Here is a 17,626-nt window from a genome sequence, read left to right on the forward strand (position 1 = left end):
TTTGGCATATCTAATCAGTATTTATTTTGGCAAATATTTATATGAAGATTGTTAATACGATGCTTAATATTGAATGATACTTCTAATTAATATACTTTATATTATTCGTTTAAATGATTTTCAAACGCATTGATAAGATTTATTTTATTTTTAATATATTCTATGAATGATCAATAGAGAATTTATATATTATATTTCAAAAATGTTATGAAAAATTGTAAAATTTAATATTTTATTTGATGAAATTATGGATTATGAAACATATGTAAATAAAATTATACAAAAAAATGTTCTGCTTTCATTCTTTTTACTTCCTTATTTTTCTTATCTTCCTTTATAGATAAATAAATTTATCATATTATTGTTTTAAAAATTCTTTGTTCGTACTATATGCAAATGAATTATTTATTGTATTTTTTTCTAATATGAAATTAAATATATATACGTATATATGTATAATTATTAAAAATTTTTTTCAGTCATAACATAAGATTGCAGTTTCTTACAATCTTTAATTTTATGCTCCAGAATTATAAATATAATACAAATTTCATATATTCTTATTACTTTTAATGTTTTTGAAAAAATAAGTTTCAAATAATAAAATTCAAAAAAATTACAAGTATAATTTTAACAAAAAATTTTTTAAATCTTATTTATTTATTATAATAAATTATTTTTCTGTACAAAGATACAGTCAAAAATTGTATAAAAACAGATTTTCTCAAAAAAAAAAAAATTAAATCTCACGTACAAATAAACATACAATATTTTGTACAATAAACTATCGATATGTACTTTTTCATTGCATATTTTTTTTTTATTTCTTTTTTTTTTTTTTCTTTTGCGTCGAATGTTGTCGCGCATGATCGATGAAAAGTTGCAATTGTGAGAGCAGCTTTAGCGGCGTGTAGAAAGGCGCAGGCTTCGAATCGATCCTCCACCCCCAAAGTATCCAAAGAACAACCACCGGCCGACGACTCTCTTGTCAACCCAACAACAGTTCAAAAGCTCCGAAAGCAAACATGGCGCTGGATTTCGCAGCCACTTACAAGGTTCTGGTGTTGGGTGACTCGAACGTTGGGAAAACTTGTATCGTGCACCGTTATTGTGACGAACGTTACTACGATACTTACATATCAACGATAGGTGAGACGCATCGTCGAAATCCTCGAATATTGCGTTTCGTATTCGATATATTGACAGTTAAAAATTAATAAGCCGATGGATCGTTATAAATAATTGTTTACAACGGTTTTATAGAATAATGGTTATTGATTAAGTCGCGTTGATATAATTGACGATAACATTCGCAGAGAATTGAAATAATTTTAATTTAAGAAAAAAAAGATCGTGACGAATTATACCGTTGATGTTATTTCGATCCTTCAGCTGTAACTTGTTGACAAGCATATATTGTTGTTTTAGATGCAATCTTGTTACCAAAAAATTACTATTGTATTCACTGGTTACATTCACTAAATGTATATCTTTGTTATACGAAAGTCTAATGATGTTTTGTTTCATGATATTCTTTTTCCTGTCAAATTTTATGTTCGAAAACACGATGCAGCACTAATTCATGTAACATGTACGTACTTGAATATAAGACAAGAAGTTACGAATGAAATAATTTTAATTGAAAAAAATTACTTCCATATGGTTGTTTTAAAGAAATATGTGTTTAACGTCATCGATCAGCTGATTGCAAGGAAATTTTCTCTCGATAAAAATCTTAAATATAATTTCAATAATATTCCTTATTTAAACAATAGAATTAAATTTATCAAATTGTTAAAATATGTGATATTAAATTTTTAAAGTTTATTCTTTTTTTATTTTTATTATTATTAACGCGAAATCTTAGGAATTTTCTTCTTATGGTTACGTTATGAGTAAATAGTTTTATATACGTAATGTTTAATTAATAAACGCTATACATTTATTGAAAAAAAAGTCTTATTTTGTGATTTTTAAGAATAATGAATCAACAGGTATCGATTTCAAACAAAAAATAATTAACCTGGATGGAACACCAATTAAGCTTCAAATTTGGTGAGTTTTGTATTTTTATATATTTTATTTACTATATAAATCCGAAATGGAATTACGTGTAAATATTTATATTTTTATGTAATTATAAATATATAAGATATTTTGAAATAATCTAATTTTCTATTAATGCAATCGATTTTAATTTAGGTTTTAACTTTTAATTAATTTAAATCAAAGTAAATAAATTTATGGATTTATGATTTCTTTATTTTCAATTCTTCTCACAAATGAATATTAAATTCTTATACATTAAATTATTTTCAATCTAAACATTTGCATTTTCATATTCTATAAATAAAATACAAGTTTCTGAGTTAACAACTTTCTTATAAAATGAAAGGTTATATATCAATAATTATAAATAATTATTAGATATGATATTACATATGAACATGAAAATATTCTATTCACTATAGTTAGTATAAATATTAAATATTAAAAAAATCCATTAATAAGAATAAATAAAATTCTATTATTTTACAAAATAATTAAATGTTATTCATCGTGCAAGTATTTCTATTTAAATACTCACAATTTTCCAATATACGTAAAATATCTAGCACAATGATAAATATGGAGATAGTACTACAATCGATTTTGCAAATCGGAGAAATGGAAAATCGAACAAGTTGTCTTCAATATATATTTCTATCTATATTATGTACATATTTTATAATATGAATGCATTAATATTTAACTATTTAATATGAATTAATTAAAAATATTTATTTTCAAGGATTATAAATTCAAACGGTATGATTAATTGATGACATATTGATACAAATATATTAAATAAAATATTATATTATACTATAACATAATATTAATAATAATAATGATGATAATTTACTGCAAAATACAATCATTGCGTATATTAACTGTTAATATATAATTAATTGTTACTATTATTGATACATTATCGACTTCTTAAGGGATACTGCTGGTCAAGAGCGATTTAGAGCGCTAACAACAGCTTATTATCGTGGTGCTATGGGTATCCTTCTGATGTACGACGTCACTAGTTTAGAAAGTTTCAATCATTTATCGTACTGGCTGCGAAATATTCAAGAAGTAAGAATACGAGATAATATTTCGTTTAATAAATTTATTTTTAAGATAAATTCTATAAAAATAAAGAAATGAAAGCGTAAATTATTGAATTTCGATTGAACAAAAATTCTTTGTTCTTTTTTTCTTTGCAGAATGCCTCTCCGGATGTCGTGAAAGTAGTGGCGGCAAACAAATGTGATGTTACTACAAATAGGGCTGTTGATGCGGAAAGGGGACAGAAAATAGCTGAAAGTTTTGATATGCCTTTCTTCGAAGTATCTTGTAAAGAGAACATAAATATTGAGGAAGCTTTTCTCACTTTAGCTAGAAGAATACGAGAACAACGAGGACGCCGGGTATCGTTATCTTTCTTAAATACATACATATATCTCTTATCGTGCGAAATATATTCGATTGTAATTTTTAAAACGAATTAACGTGTTTTACGTCGTGTGATTTATCGATGATTCATAAAAAATGATTAGAAATTCTTATCTCGTCTAATAAATATTAAGAAACATTATTTGTTGTTTAAATGATAAACAATTTTTTTCTACACGTACTCATTCTTCAATTCTAATGTTCGAAATATCAAAAAAATATTTTTTGAATTATATATCGTATTTCGAAGTTTCTAAATACTAAAAAAAATGGACAGTAAATAAATTTTTAAAACTGAATTTCTATATTTTTATGTAAACGATAAAAAAAATTAATGATTAATTTATCAAAATGCGTCTTTATTTTATAATTAACTTTTTTGTTTGATTTTTTGACATATATTGTTAAAATAAATGCAATTTTTGATTTCAGGCTAGTTTGTTCGATGCTTCAGAAAGGGAAGGAGCCAACAATATTGTTATGAAGCAATCACCGTCTCACGTCTCAGTCTCAGTCTCTGTTACCCCAGGTGAATCTTGGAGATGCACAAATGCATGTTAGTTTCTATAATTATGAGAATTGAGACGTGCTTCGACTATTAGTAAATACGAAGTATTCATTGCGAACAAGATTTTATCTTTCGTGATTGCGCACAAGAAAAAAATAAGTAAGGAGAAAAGTGCGTCATTTCTATGTGTAAATATGGGGTAAACTCTGGTAAGTCGATGATAATTTTAGGATTTTTCTAACAATTGCTAATAGCCGAGTAATAGATTAACAGATATTTATTAAGTACATTTAATTTTAAAAAATGTAATGTTAAATTATATTAAATTATATTTCTAAATCGTTCTTAATCATATATTTATTACATTATTATTATATTATTATATATAGATATTATTATTAAGTTATAAATTTATATTTATATTTATATTGTTATATATTTATATTATTACTAGTTGTTTTCAGAATGACTTGGATATCCATCGTAGAACTAATTTTAATATTTAAGCATAGATAATGAATGTTAGGTAAATTACATTCAATTCATTTAAGTCATTTTTCCTTTTATATCTTTATGATATTTATAATAGCTTTTTTTATATTAGTCGTTTCTTAATCTATTTTACTTTTACCTTAAATTTTTTTGGAATGGATATTTAAAAAATTGTTTCAAGAAATAAAGAAATTTCGTTCAATAATTAATAATTTTGTGATAATTAAATATTTAATTAATATTAACTTAAATAATATTAACTCTAATACGAAAATTTATTAATTACTGAAGTGTTATAAGCAGAAATAGTAATTTGTGTTTTTTTCCAATAAAATAATTTAAACATCAACGATAAACAAAACTTATATTAATTTAAATTAAAATTAAATGATATATTAATTATTTTCATTTTAATTTATTTGAAAATTAAATCGAGACTGATTGAAGTGATCGAAAGATATATTTATAGCATACAATAATTAACGATCACTAATTAAATGCTTCAAATAATAATAAATTAGTTACTATGTATATAAAACGATTTTTAAATTTTAACTTCGTATCAGAGATAAATGAAAAAGTATCGTAAATTAAGCAGAGTTTACCCTATACATGTACAATGCGAACGAATTTGTGAAATATTATAAATGGCATCTAGGAGAAACAAGGGTAGAAAAATAGATATTACGTGTCTACGTCTACGATATAACTATCTAAAATGACACTCATCACGAATATTCTAAGAAACATTGCAAATATTGTCGTAAATTTTGCACCTTCGTTCTCTAATGATTTTCAATCGAACGAAACAACTGATACAATTCATTGAACGTATTCTATCACGTTTGCGTGTCAACGTACGATTATTACACGAGCATTAACAAGTAGAGCAATGCAAATCGTATATACATAACAACAGCACAATTATATTATATATGCTAAGCATTATTGCTGAAAAAAGAGACTTGTACTTTACATAAACGTATGCTCTGACATTTTGACAATTTCAATGTGATGTATTAACAAGCTGAAATTTCATTTTTAACGTTAATCGAAACAGTTAGTTAAATTAACTTTAATATTATACGATAGATGTCTATTTATAATTGCAATGAAGCAATGAAGTAATTTCGAATTATAGTATTTGCACATACACACGATCAACACCTGACGTGATTCATTATTGTAAATCGTCGGGAATAATTTGAAAGTGATAAATATTGAAATTACGTATGACTGTTTAGATAAAAAGAAAATATTCTGGCGATATTCCATAGGTCATTATCGTTCCTTACCAAAAGAAACGTGAAAAATTTCAAATAAGCTTTGTAATAATTATTAATAACATGAAAATTAAAGAGGCTGAAGCACATTAATAAATTTATGATAGATGTATAACGTTCGTAACCAGCGAAAATATGGTGCAACTGTACAAGAAACATTTTATAAAATTTTAAACTCGATCGTATTATAAAATATATCATGTTACAATTTGCTTGTTAGCAATAATTTTGCACATAATTTTTACTCGTAAATTTCACTTAAACTAATCACTGATCCTTCAAGAAATCGTTATTTCGAAGTTCAAACATGTTTTTCATAGCAGTGAAAATATATAAATAGCCAATTAAGTTCAGTGCAGAAAAAACATGGGTAAAAATTTATTTAATTTTATGATTTATAATTATTTTACATTAATTTACATAAATACATATATGCAGCGATCGAATAACACGAGCAGTACAAACATTTAGATAAACTCACTTAATGTTCATATAAGGCCTAAAAAAACAGATATTGATGTTGATATACAACATTTTTCTGTTGCTTTGAATATATAATTCACATAAGAAGCATTTAAGCGCAATCATATTTGCTATTATATTTATGGCACACGTGCAAGAAAATAAACAGACTACCAACTATTAACGGAGGACCATCGCTTTTCCATTATCGGAGAAGCATGCGTGATTTCAACTGCATTGAGATTTATTGACATACAGATATAATGTAATCTTTATTATATAGTTAGTTTAATTCATTGTAGGGATGAGCAATGTTTAATAATTAAAATTAAAATATCCGATTATTATAATTAAAGGAAATTTAATTCAATCAATATATAATTACTATTATAATTAAATTATCATTAAGCATTTAATTTAAATAATAATTATATAATTCCAAGTTAAATAATAATTAATTAATAAAATTCTCTTTATCATAAAATTACTATTTGAATCTAATATCAGATTTAAAATAAATTTAATTAAGAAGAAAAAATTATTAAATCGATTGAATTTATTTATTTGGAATGTACTAAATGTAAAACGTATATTTATTAATTATTATAATTGTCGAAATTAACGACGTTTGTTTCTACGATTGATTGAACATTTGCACAAAATATTAATACAAAGTTTTCAAAGTTTATCTATACGTCAATGAAATCACATGCAAATCACGCAATATCAATTTTTGATTAATGCGCTTTGATAATCATTGTGGACACACCTGACGGATTTGATTGTAGAATTAACAATTAAAATAATATATAAAAAGATATCAAGAAGTCAGGTATATCATCGCTTCATTCGAACATGCGAATGCATTTTTGATCGTAGTCGATCATTTTTGTTCGCATGCAGACAATGATGAGAAGAAATAATGCTGGATGATATTAAATACGACTCGTTTGAGACCAGAATTGTATTATTACGCGATATAGTGAAAATATTCGTATATACAAATAATAGAATTATATAATATATTTTAGAATGATGCATTGATTCATTACTAATCACTGACTGCAAGTATCGCACAATACTTCTGTAGTTAAATAGATATACGATCATTGCTTGATGTAAGACCAATATATTCCTCCTCTTCGTTTATGCTGACAAGAACGAAATAAAGCCTTTATTATAATCATCAACGATTAAAGGAAGAGAGAATAAAAAAAAGAAATTATGAGAGAAAAGGAATATAGCAAGAGATAGAAAAAGATGAAAATTTAAGATTAATTGTAAGTACGTTATTTTATGGATAAATAATTGAAAGAAATAACGTGTCTTAGACTGTCACAAATTTCTATGTTAATGAGAAATTTGTCATGTATGTTAAAATTAATTTTCCTTATTGCATAAGCGATCAAGAATGTAAAGGAATTCTCATTATATATTATCGTTGAATTCGATCATGGATGAACGGATGATTAAATTAATGGTTCGGCTGTGTTTCATTTGTTCGATCTTTTGTAGAATATTGTTTTATTATTCTTAAAGAAATCTGTTTTAATCAATCAAAAATCGTTACTTTTGTTATCCTCAAATTTTATTAATCATTAAGATAAAATTTTCGTTTCCTTCTTAAAAATTATTTTATTAATCTCTTTTTTTTTTAATTTTTTTATGTTTCAATTTAAATTGATGTTATAATATTTTATTTCGATATTTTAATTTAATTTCTATTTTGACAAAAAACATTCAATTATGTGCCTCTGTTTAAAACTTAATGCAAAGAAGCAATGCACACACTGAAGAATTTGGAAGATTCATATTTCTAATGCTACAATGTACATGAATATATATATAATATAGGGAATCATATAAGAAATCATTAATACTCATGATGATAAATTGTTCATAATTCTTAAAATTGATGCTATATTTAAATAAATTATATAAGAATTGAATTTCTTATGATAAGTTGAAAAATATCATAAAAAAATATATATATATATTCTTTTTTTTAATATCTTAATATCAATCTTATAAAAAAAAAATAAAAAAATAGAAACTCACACAATTAAAAACATAATAAAATATATCTATCTTACAAGATTCCTTTCAAGTTTTTAATTTTTAATGTTTGTCATTTTAATTGATTTTCTTTTTATTTTGTTTTTATGTATTAAAAATGATAAAAAAGAATATAAGAATAATAAGAAATTGACAATATGTACTTATGTATAAATACATTTATGTAACACCACAAAACATGATAGATATGTGATTTTTGAAATCACTTAGTTAATATATTAAAAGTTAACCTGACTTGTTGAAGTGAAGATTGGTTGAAACAAAAATATTTTATTTTTCACATCAAATAAATTCATGGATTTAGAAAATCATAATAATCTATTATCAAAAGAAATTATCAGGTAAAAATTAACCTATATATACAATATGTAAATGCAAAATTAATAAATTAATTATCTTCTTGCAAATCTTAAATTCAATACAATTTGTAATATAATGTTGCAATTTTACATTGATAATAATATTATAATATTATTGTATTGAGCACGTACATATTTTTAATGCCACTTGCATCTATTTAGCAAAATTGCATATTGATGAAATGCATTATTGAAGATGTTAGATTGTTAAATATAAAATGATCTTTTATATGTACGATTATTAAGAATTTATTTAAATATTGATAATATTTATCAATATTGATAATATTCGTTGAATCGTACGATATAAAATCACAATGATAACATTTCACTTATATGAACTTTTATGTTTGATTCTTTTTAATTGTATAAATATTTCGTTTATATTACAAGTATTTAATAAACCACATAAATTTTATTTATATATTTTTTAATCAATTGATTTAATTAATTTTATAGTAAGATATTTAGTCAATTATTTACAATTCTCACGATACGATAGTGATAATAACACAATATTTATTTGAATCTTATCAAACTCAAGGTAAAATAAACTACGACGTACATATATAGTTATAGGATTCATATAATGATTTTTTTTACGTAATATATTAAAAAATATAATAAAATAATAAATATATTTTAATTACAAAATTAACAGCTTTTTTTATCACGGCACATACATATCATATATTAATAATATAAGAATATTCCACACATTCTGTTTGAACAATTTGATCGATAGTTATAAATATACATTTTGAGTTTATAATATCTGTTTAATTTGATGTTTAATTCAGCTATAAATAAAATATATACTTTTTATTAATAATAATAAATTTTCTCGATTATCATTATCAAATATTATATTTAATATTTTGTTATAGTATTAATTATTAAAAAATTTAATTGAAATCAGATTTTTATATGATATATCAAATAATATTACTATAAAATATTTTATAAATTGACCTCATTAAGAATCGCTCAAAACGTTAGGTATACAGAAAACTTTGTATGCTCTGCGCATATTCAATACGTGAGAGTCTTTATTATAGGAGGTACTCGATAAGTATGAATCAACTGCTTGAAATTAAACAATAAGTCATAACTAGAAGAACGTTTTTCTTAAAATATATATAAATGTTTGATACTAACTGTGATAACTATCGGTAGGTAACCTACATCTTTTAAAACTACATATGTATTTAAATCAATGATAATTACATATAAAGTAATAATCATAATTCAATTAGCAATATCTTTTATGAATTATCAACGTATATTCATATAATCTTGAATATCTCATAAAATAATATTCATTGACGAACTTCACATATATAGTAAAAATGAATCATGAATTGTTTGGCGCGTTCTTTGAGTCAGCGATAGGTTAGCATGCGCACCTTACACACAAATTGCATCTTGAAGTTCACTTGAGCTTGGAGTCCAAAATGGCCGCGATGACAGATATATTGAGCTGTTAACCGAATATGGGATACGCCTAAATTTTCAGTTTACAACGTCATATTTCTTAGATATTATAATAAAATGAGTATAATAAGTACGTGTAGTGACATGAAAGGTGGAGGATGCATGAGGAACAAATGACTTTTACAAACGCGCAATTTGTCTTAACTCATACGTATGTTACATTCTGTGTTCAATCTGTTTTTTCGCAGAGAATAATTTGTTCGTTTATAATACGAACTCGCTACAAGGAAAACGATTAAAAATTTTATTCTGAACTGCCCATGTAAATAAATTAATCTATCAAATTTTTATTCGAGAAAAGTGACTTTATTTAAAATCTTCTTGTCATTTATTCATCATTTACGTGCTCAATTTATACATAACATATAAATTATAATTATTTTAAATGTTTCTAATATAAATTGTATATTTTTTACAGATACAAGGTTGTGATATTCATGTGTTAAAAAGTTATTGTTAATATAAAAATATGGAGGCAATTGTAGAATATAATTATGAAGCACAAGAACCTGATGAATTAACTTTGAAAAAGGGAGATATTATTACAGAAATTAAAGTGATGTTAGGTGGTTGGTGGGAAGGCACTTTAAGAGATAAACGTGGCATGTTTCCTGATAACTTTGTCAAAGTATGTAATTTTTTATATATTTAATTTTCTTTCAATATTTATGATATTATAATTATAATATCAATATAACACATAAATAAAATTTATTTAAATATTCAGTATAAAACAAATATTTATATAAGTTATACATATTAAATAATAGTTATATTATTTAAATATAGGTATTAGAACCTATTTCAAGTGGAACAGTTGGAAGTACAGGAAGTGGAGTAAGTGAAGGAGCTGCTAATGCCAAATCTGAAGATATTTCCTTAAAAAATGGAGGATCTCGAAGACGATTTTGTAAAGTTCTTTTTAGTTATGAACCTTGTAATAAAGATGAATTAACTTTAGTACCACAAGATTCTATAGAATTTTTGGGTGAAATAGAAGAGGGATGGTGGAGAGGTAGGCTTAAAGGTAGAGTGGGTGTCTTTCCTTCAAATTTTGTATCTCCTCCAGTTTATGAAGAATCTGACAAACACAAAGATCAAGAGAGTAGAAAATTGTGCAAAGTACTTTTTCCTTATGAAGCTGTTAATGTAGATGAATTAACATTAAATGAAGGAGATATAATAACTCTTCTGTCTACAAATGCCTCTGATAAGGTATTGTTTAAATACAATTTATATGCATTTATTATGAATTAAGTTAAAAAGATATGAGTATATTTATGTCATAAATATGAAATTACTTGTAGGGTTGGTGGGTAGGAGAATTAAATGGTCAAGTAGGTTTATTTCCTGATAATTTTGTTGAAGTATTAAATGTTCTACCTGATCACCAAGATCATGAACAAAAACTTAAAGCTCCTATTAAGTCTGTTTCAAAACATTCTCATCAGGTAAAGAAGAATGGAAAAACACACATTAAAAAAACTTTGGATGTAAAAGATGTACCTACAGGTATTTGATATATTAATATATGTTTCTTGTTTTAAGTATCTAAAATTATAAAAATTTTTATTATGAAAATTATATGTAAGATATTTATTTTTTTTTTTTAACTGGTGAGATTATTTTTATCATAGATATAACTAAAAAAATAATATCAACAGGCGTATCTTCTACAACATCAACTTCTTCAGGAATTGGAGGAAGTAGTGGAGAAAGGAAAAATATAGGTGGATATTCAGCTACATCGAATTTAAAACGTCTCGTAGGTGATGCAGGAACTAATAATGGTAATGGAAATACAAATATAGCTTTGGGTGAAGAGTTAGATGGGGTAGAACGAGGAGAAGGAGCACCGCTTTCGCATTTAACAGCTTCTAGAGCTAAAGCACCCCACCGACGACCACCTTCTTCACAACGTTTAAGACGTCACGCTGCCGGACCAACAATTACTACAACACCTGTTAGTGTTTTTGGCACTAGTTTAATATTTAATATATATATTAATCACCATTTAAAATATTTGTATTTCTTAAAATATATGATATATTATTTATATAATATAGGAAGATAGTTTAGCAAATGGTAATGCAGATACTATGTTAGAACAATTACGAGAAGAAGAACCTGAAGGATTAGCTGTAAAAGCAAGAAGAAGAGCTCCTTGGGTAATTTAATATATTTTATTCCTTCATTTATCAATAATATATTTCTATATTTTTATTAATAAATTTATTTACAATTTACAATTTACAATTTATTTATAGATTTATAATAATAATTATAATAATAGATATTATTTCTTTAATTATATAAACTCATAATTTTTTATATTATTATTTCTAGGTAGAAGAATTAAAATTAAATCAATTGGAAAGGAGAAAAATTGTATCAGTAGATCGTGTTGATAAATCTGAAGAAAAAAAAGAACGTCCTTGTTCACGGTAAAATAATAATTGTTAAAATCATTTTTTTTAAATTAAATGCAAAAAATAATAGATAATATAGTATACAATATACAATATAAATAATATTACAATATTATATATATATAATATAAACAATATTATATAAAAAATATAACATATATAATATAAACAAACCCATCTTGAATATTTTAATAGATTTAATACATTCTTTAATTAACATATGTTTTTAATTTTAATCCAGAGTATTAACGACAACGAATGTCGCCGATTGTATTAATAAATTAGAAGCAGAAAGCGAAGAAAGTAAACAGAAGGATAAAAGTCAAAATCAAAAATCTGATTCATTTCCACATCTTGAACAAATTTCAACTACTCCTGGAACGCCTCCTACTTATGTTCCATTTGCACTTTATAATCAATTATTAGAAAGGGTAAGTGTATTAAAAATTGTTTAAAACTATTAAACTAAAAGCTATAAAATTATTAATAATGTTGAATGCTGCACTTCATATTATTGCCTAATGAATTTACCCAAGGCAATTAATAATAATCATGAATTTATTATTATGTGATATATATAATAGATATGTATTACATAATAATTGAAATATAATTATATTTTATATTACTAGAAATAATCCCATTAATAAGTTGTGGGACAATCACTAGTGATTCTCATGATATTCGATATGTTAACTAACTAAATTAAATTATTTGTTATATGAATATATTGTTTGTTTATATGAATTATAAATTTATAATATTTTATATATTTTTTTAAATTATAGTTATTAATTAAATCAAATTATATGAATAGGTTGTTGCCTTAGAAGAGAAACAAGCAATGTTACAACAAACAATGGGCCAAATTTTGGAACAATTTGTACCTGTTGCATCTTCGTCAATCAACAGCCCAGATTAATCAACTCATAAATTCTGCAGTATGTTTTTTCCATATAAAATGCTGCTATTTTAATTTCATTTTCCATACAAACAATATGGAAGAATAGTTTATAATTACTGTATAATTTTTATATTTATTCGTTTAGTAGCGGCATTTTTAATTTGTTTCGCTATTGTAGTAACAGTATTTATTTGACTAAACAAAATATTCCATATATCATTCCTGACTTAAAAAAAATTTTTTTTTTTTTTTTTTACGATAATTTACTTTATTGTATTGTAAGTACTTTATTTAGTACTTTCATTTTATTTTTAGTAGCATTTAAATGTTTTTAAGATATATGTAATATACATTTTTCAAATTGTCCTATAATTATAAAAAATTATTAGTTCATTACTTAATTAAGGTAAACTTACAACATATTTTAGTAATGAATACCTGATATAAACATATATAGAGATTTATTTTAAAGCATTTCCATGTTTTAAAAATTAATATATCGTTCTGATATACATATTTCCTTAAATTACATCTCGTAACTATAGAAGTATATTTGTACTTAAATTGCTAAATTACACAAACAAATAGAGACTATGCATTTTATATTTTTATTGAAAAGCTGCCTCGCATTACAACATAATAATAACTATTCTTAAGTTCATCGAATAACTTAAGTGCCAATGTATTTAATTTTTCTTTGCATAATTTTATAATTCTGTTATAAAAACGTTAACAGTATTGAGTTTCAAGAAATAATACATTAAAAAAGTATTGAATGTACCTATTTCAAATGAAATAAGTTTAATATAATAGCTTGGAATGGTGCTACATAATAAATATTTGTGATACTTTACATCACGTATTATAATATGACTAAATGAGGCAGCAAACTATGAATAATAATTTTTATCCTAAATAAAAAAGTGAAAAAATACATTAAAGCTCACTTTAAAAAATTACATATTAATAACTTTGTTCCATATAATCACGAAACTGTTGAATATTTCAAATCTTTTTATTTTTTTAAATAAACAAAATTTAACAAAAGTATAGGATGATATTATTAAAGATATATGAAATAAATACAAACAAAACAATATTTAATTTTTTACATCAGTATTTGATGAAATATATTTAACCTTTCATCTAAAAAAGAAAAAAATAGCAAGCCAATTATAATCACATTATTTCAAATCATATGTTAGCTATGTGCGAATATGTAAATATCTAATAATATAAATGAATTAAAGAAAATAATAAATTCCTATAGTAATTTGCAATTTAGCTGCTATATATATCAGCTTAAAAATTCTAGTCTGATACAAACAGATTGCAGTGATTATAGGATTGAAGTGCCAGGGCCAATGAAACTAATACTGTCACTATGAATGTCATTGTTAATAAGTATATCTTTCAAAAAGTAATGATTTCATTTTTTTTCTCAATTCATTTCAAATAATTTTTTTCTTTTATTAAAAAGCTTTTAATAAAAGAACTTTCAATACAAACTTTTTCTAAGTAAATATATTTAATGTTTATAAAATCTTAAACATTATGCATTCAAATTATTATATTATTATTATTACTTAAAGATATTATGTATTTACATAATTTTAGTTTACAATTCAATTAAAAATTATATCATTACATTTTGAATGATATTTAATGTAATATATAAAGTAGAATATTAATATTGTATAAAATTTTTACACATTTCAGCTGAATGTAGCTTATTTAAATGAAATATAATTATAATTGAATGGAGTGAAATAATTATAAAATATAAAATATTTTCTTTTTACAAATAAGAAAAAAGATATTGGAAGTTGTTAAATTTTGGTAACTATATTTGTTTGTTTATTTTGTCATCAAATTTATTTATCATAATTATTATTATTACTATTATTATTATTATTATTATTATTATTATTAATGTTATTATTATTATTATTATAGTCAAATGTCATTTAATTGATACTATTTAATTGCATTTATATTTGTTCATAGAATTAATATAATACATTCAATTACTAAAAAAATCTAATTATACCACAAGTACAAGATCCTTAAAAAGTTCATATGTAAATCAAATATTGCAATATATCTATATTCATATATAGTATTACAATTATCAGTATGCTACATGTTATTAAAGAATCATGCTTAAAATAGATCTTATTTGAAAGTATCTTTTATGTAGCATCCGTCCCCAAACTTAAAATGAAAGCACAAATTTGTTGCATAATAGATTTCAAAATCTTCTTTTGATGTATACACTTCTTTAATAAACACATTGATATTACATTTTTACATTAATCATGTTTAAAATTTCTTATAGATTTCTTTTTGCAATATCTATACTTGTACATATAAAGATAATGTATATGTTTATATGTTAGAAGAAATTATGTTAAATATTTCTGACTTTTTATTATGTTGAATAAATGCAGCAAATGCATACAATGCAAAATAAATAATATTAAATTGATAGTTTGGTCAAATTTAATCTCAATAATTGTATAAGTTATAAATAATTGTTAAAGAAGTATCTTTTTATTCATTAGTTTTTACTTCTTACTTCATATTTTTTCTCCTTCTTTATATTTTTATAAACAAAAAATATTTGCATTATAATTTTATGCACACTCAATTTAATCTAATAACAATTTAGCATATTGACCGCACTTAAAAAAGGTCCAATAATTGATATCACTTCATACAAAAGAATATCAATAATAAATCCTTTTATACTTTTATATATTATACATTAATGCTGAAGCATTAATATAAGATTTTTATGTAATATGTTTACATTTTATGAATCAACATTTCTATTTGCAAATTTAAATTCCATACATGTTTGCAAGTTAACAATATGTGACAATAATAGTCCTAAGTAAAAGCAAAAATTTTCTCAATTTCATATATAATATTAATTATAGTTTACTATTTTTACACAGCAATTTTCTTCAAATTTATAACGAAATTAAAATTTAAAATATAGATAGATCAAATGTAATGTTCTAATTACTTGAATATCATAATTTTAATAAAATACTTTGTCTTCCTTTAGAACATTAAACTATTTACTATTTAATTATTATTAGTTGAAAAAACAACGACATTGTGAATAAAGTATGGTATTAACATTTTTATATAAGTGAAATTATATAAATTTTTCTCATATATTTGCATTTCAACTAATTATTTATTCTGTTTTAAAAAAATATTTCCATTTATATTTAAAATATTTAATTACGTAAATAATCTTTGATATAGATTGTAAATATATTTATATCAACGATTAAAAATACATCATTTATAAAATGCAAGTCAAATGTCTCAAATTAATCATGTGTACATTATACAATTATTTTTAATATTAAAAAGAATTAATTTTTTATTTGAAAAATATAAATGGAGGAAATTTAAAATTATTATAAAAATATAATAATTTTGTATATAAAATTATATTGCATGTTATTTTATTTTTAAAATTTAAATTAATAATTTGAAAATAATTGGTTTGTATATATGAAAATAAGTAAACGAAAATTATTTCATTTTCATTGCTTAGTGCATATAAAATTTTGAATGAAAAAAATTTTTGAAGAAATTTTAATAATAATTTTAATAATAATATAATATTTCAAATTTTTATTTATGGAAAATTTTGATATTTAACAAAATAATTTACTATTTATTTCAAATGTATATTATTTGCATAAAATCTTAAAAATTAATTTTTTGCTTATATTAAATGTTATTAAGCAATGAAATATTAATATAATCAAATTGTTATTATATTATTACTAAATTACTACTAAAATACTAAATAAAATATTGATACAGCTTAGTAGCTGGTTTTATGTATTAAGCAATCAATTTAAAAAACATATGATAGATGATAAATAAATAATGGAAAGGAGCACAATTTTTAAAAATATAGTTATAGAATTGTATATAATCAAAGAGTGAAAATTGTATTTTTTCTTTTTTATGGACTATAAATTCAAATTAATTCAAATGTAAATAATTTTTTGGATAAATTTTTTTCTGTTAACAATAAAAAAGATACTTGTAACCATATTAAACTTCTGTATATAATTAATATTTGTGTTCTTAATACATCA

General features: G+C 22.9%; 2 protein-coding genes across 12 annotated transcripts; both read left to right on the forward strand.

Moving 5' to 3' along the window:
* The first annotated feature begins 814 nt into the window (after positions 1–814).
* Positions 815–5,995, forward strand: LOC107999444 (ras-related protein Rab-8A). Its single transcript, XM_017059293.3, has 5 exons — positions 815–1,149; positions 1,995–2,055; positions 2,988–3,126; positions 3,258–3,461; positions 3,919–5,995. Exons 1-5 carry the CDS (start codon positions 1,026–1,028, stop codon positions 4,045–4,047), a joined length of 657 nt encoding a protein of 218 aa, XP_016914782.1. The 5' UTR covers positions 815–1,025; the 3' UTR covers positions 4,048–5,995.
* Positions 5,439–17,604, forward strand: LOC107999451 (SH3 domain-containing kinase-binding protein 1-like). Of its 11 annotated transcripts, none has more exons than XM_028667460.2 (10): positions 9,974–10,230; positions 10,349–10,422; positions 10,579–10,788; positions 10,950–11,375; positions 11,468–11,672; positions 11,798–12,123; positions 12,227–12,328; positions 12,507–12,604; positions 12,831–13,020; positions 13,407–17,604. In XM_028667460.2, exons 3-10 carry the CDS (start codon positions 10,630–10,632, stop codon positions 13,509–13,511), a joined length of 1,611 nt encoding a protein of 536 aa, XP_028523261.1. In that variant the 5' UTR covers positions 9,974–10,230; positions 10,349–10,422; positions 10,579–10,629; the 3' UTR covers positions 13,512–17,604. The 11 variants fall into 11 exon arrangements, with proteins under 11 accessions (XP_061933141.1, XP_028523264.1, XP_028523263.1 ...); XM_062077155.1 differs by having other exon boundaries at positions 9,982–10,230; positions 11,825–12,123; XM_062077157.1 differs by lacking the exons at positions 9,974–10,230; positions 10,349–10,422 and adding an exon at positions 5,439–9,838 and having other exon boundaries at positions 11,825–12,123.
* Positions 17,605–17,626: the final 22 nt, after the last annotated feature.

Source organism: Apis cerana, linkage group LG7, assembly GCF_029169275.1.
Source record: "Apis cerana isolate GH-2021 linkage group LG7, AcerK_1.0, whole genome shotgun sequence".
Classification (NCBI taxonomy): Eukaryota; Metazoa; Arthropoda; class Insecta; order Hymenoptera; family Apidae; genus Apis; species Apis cerana.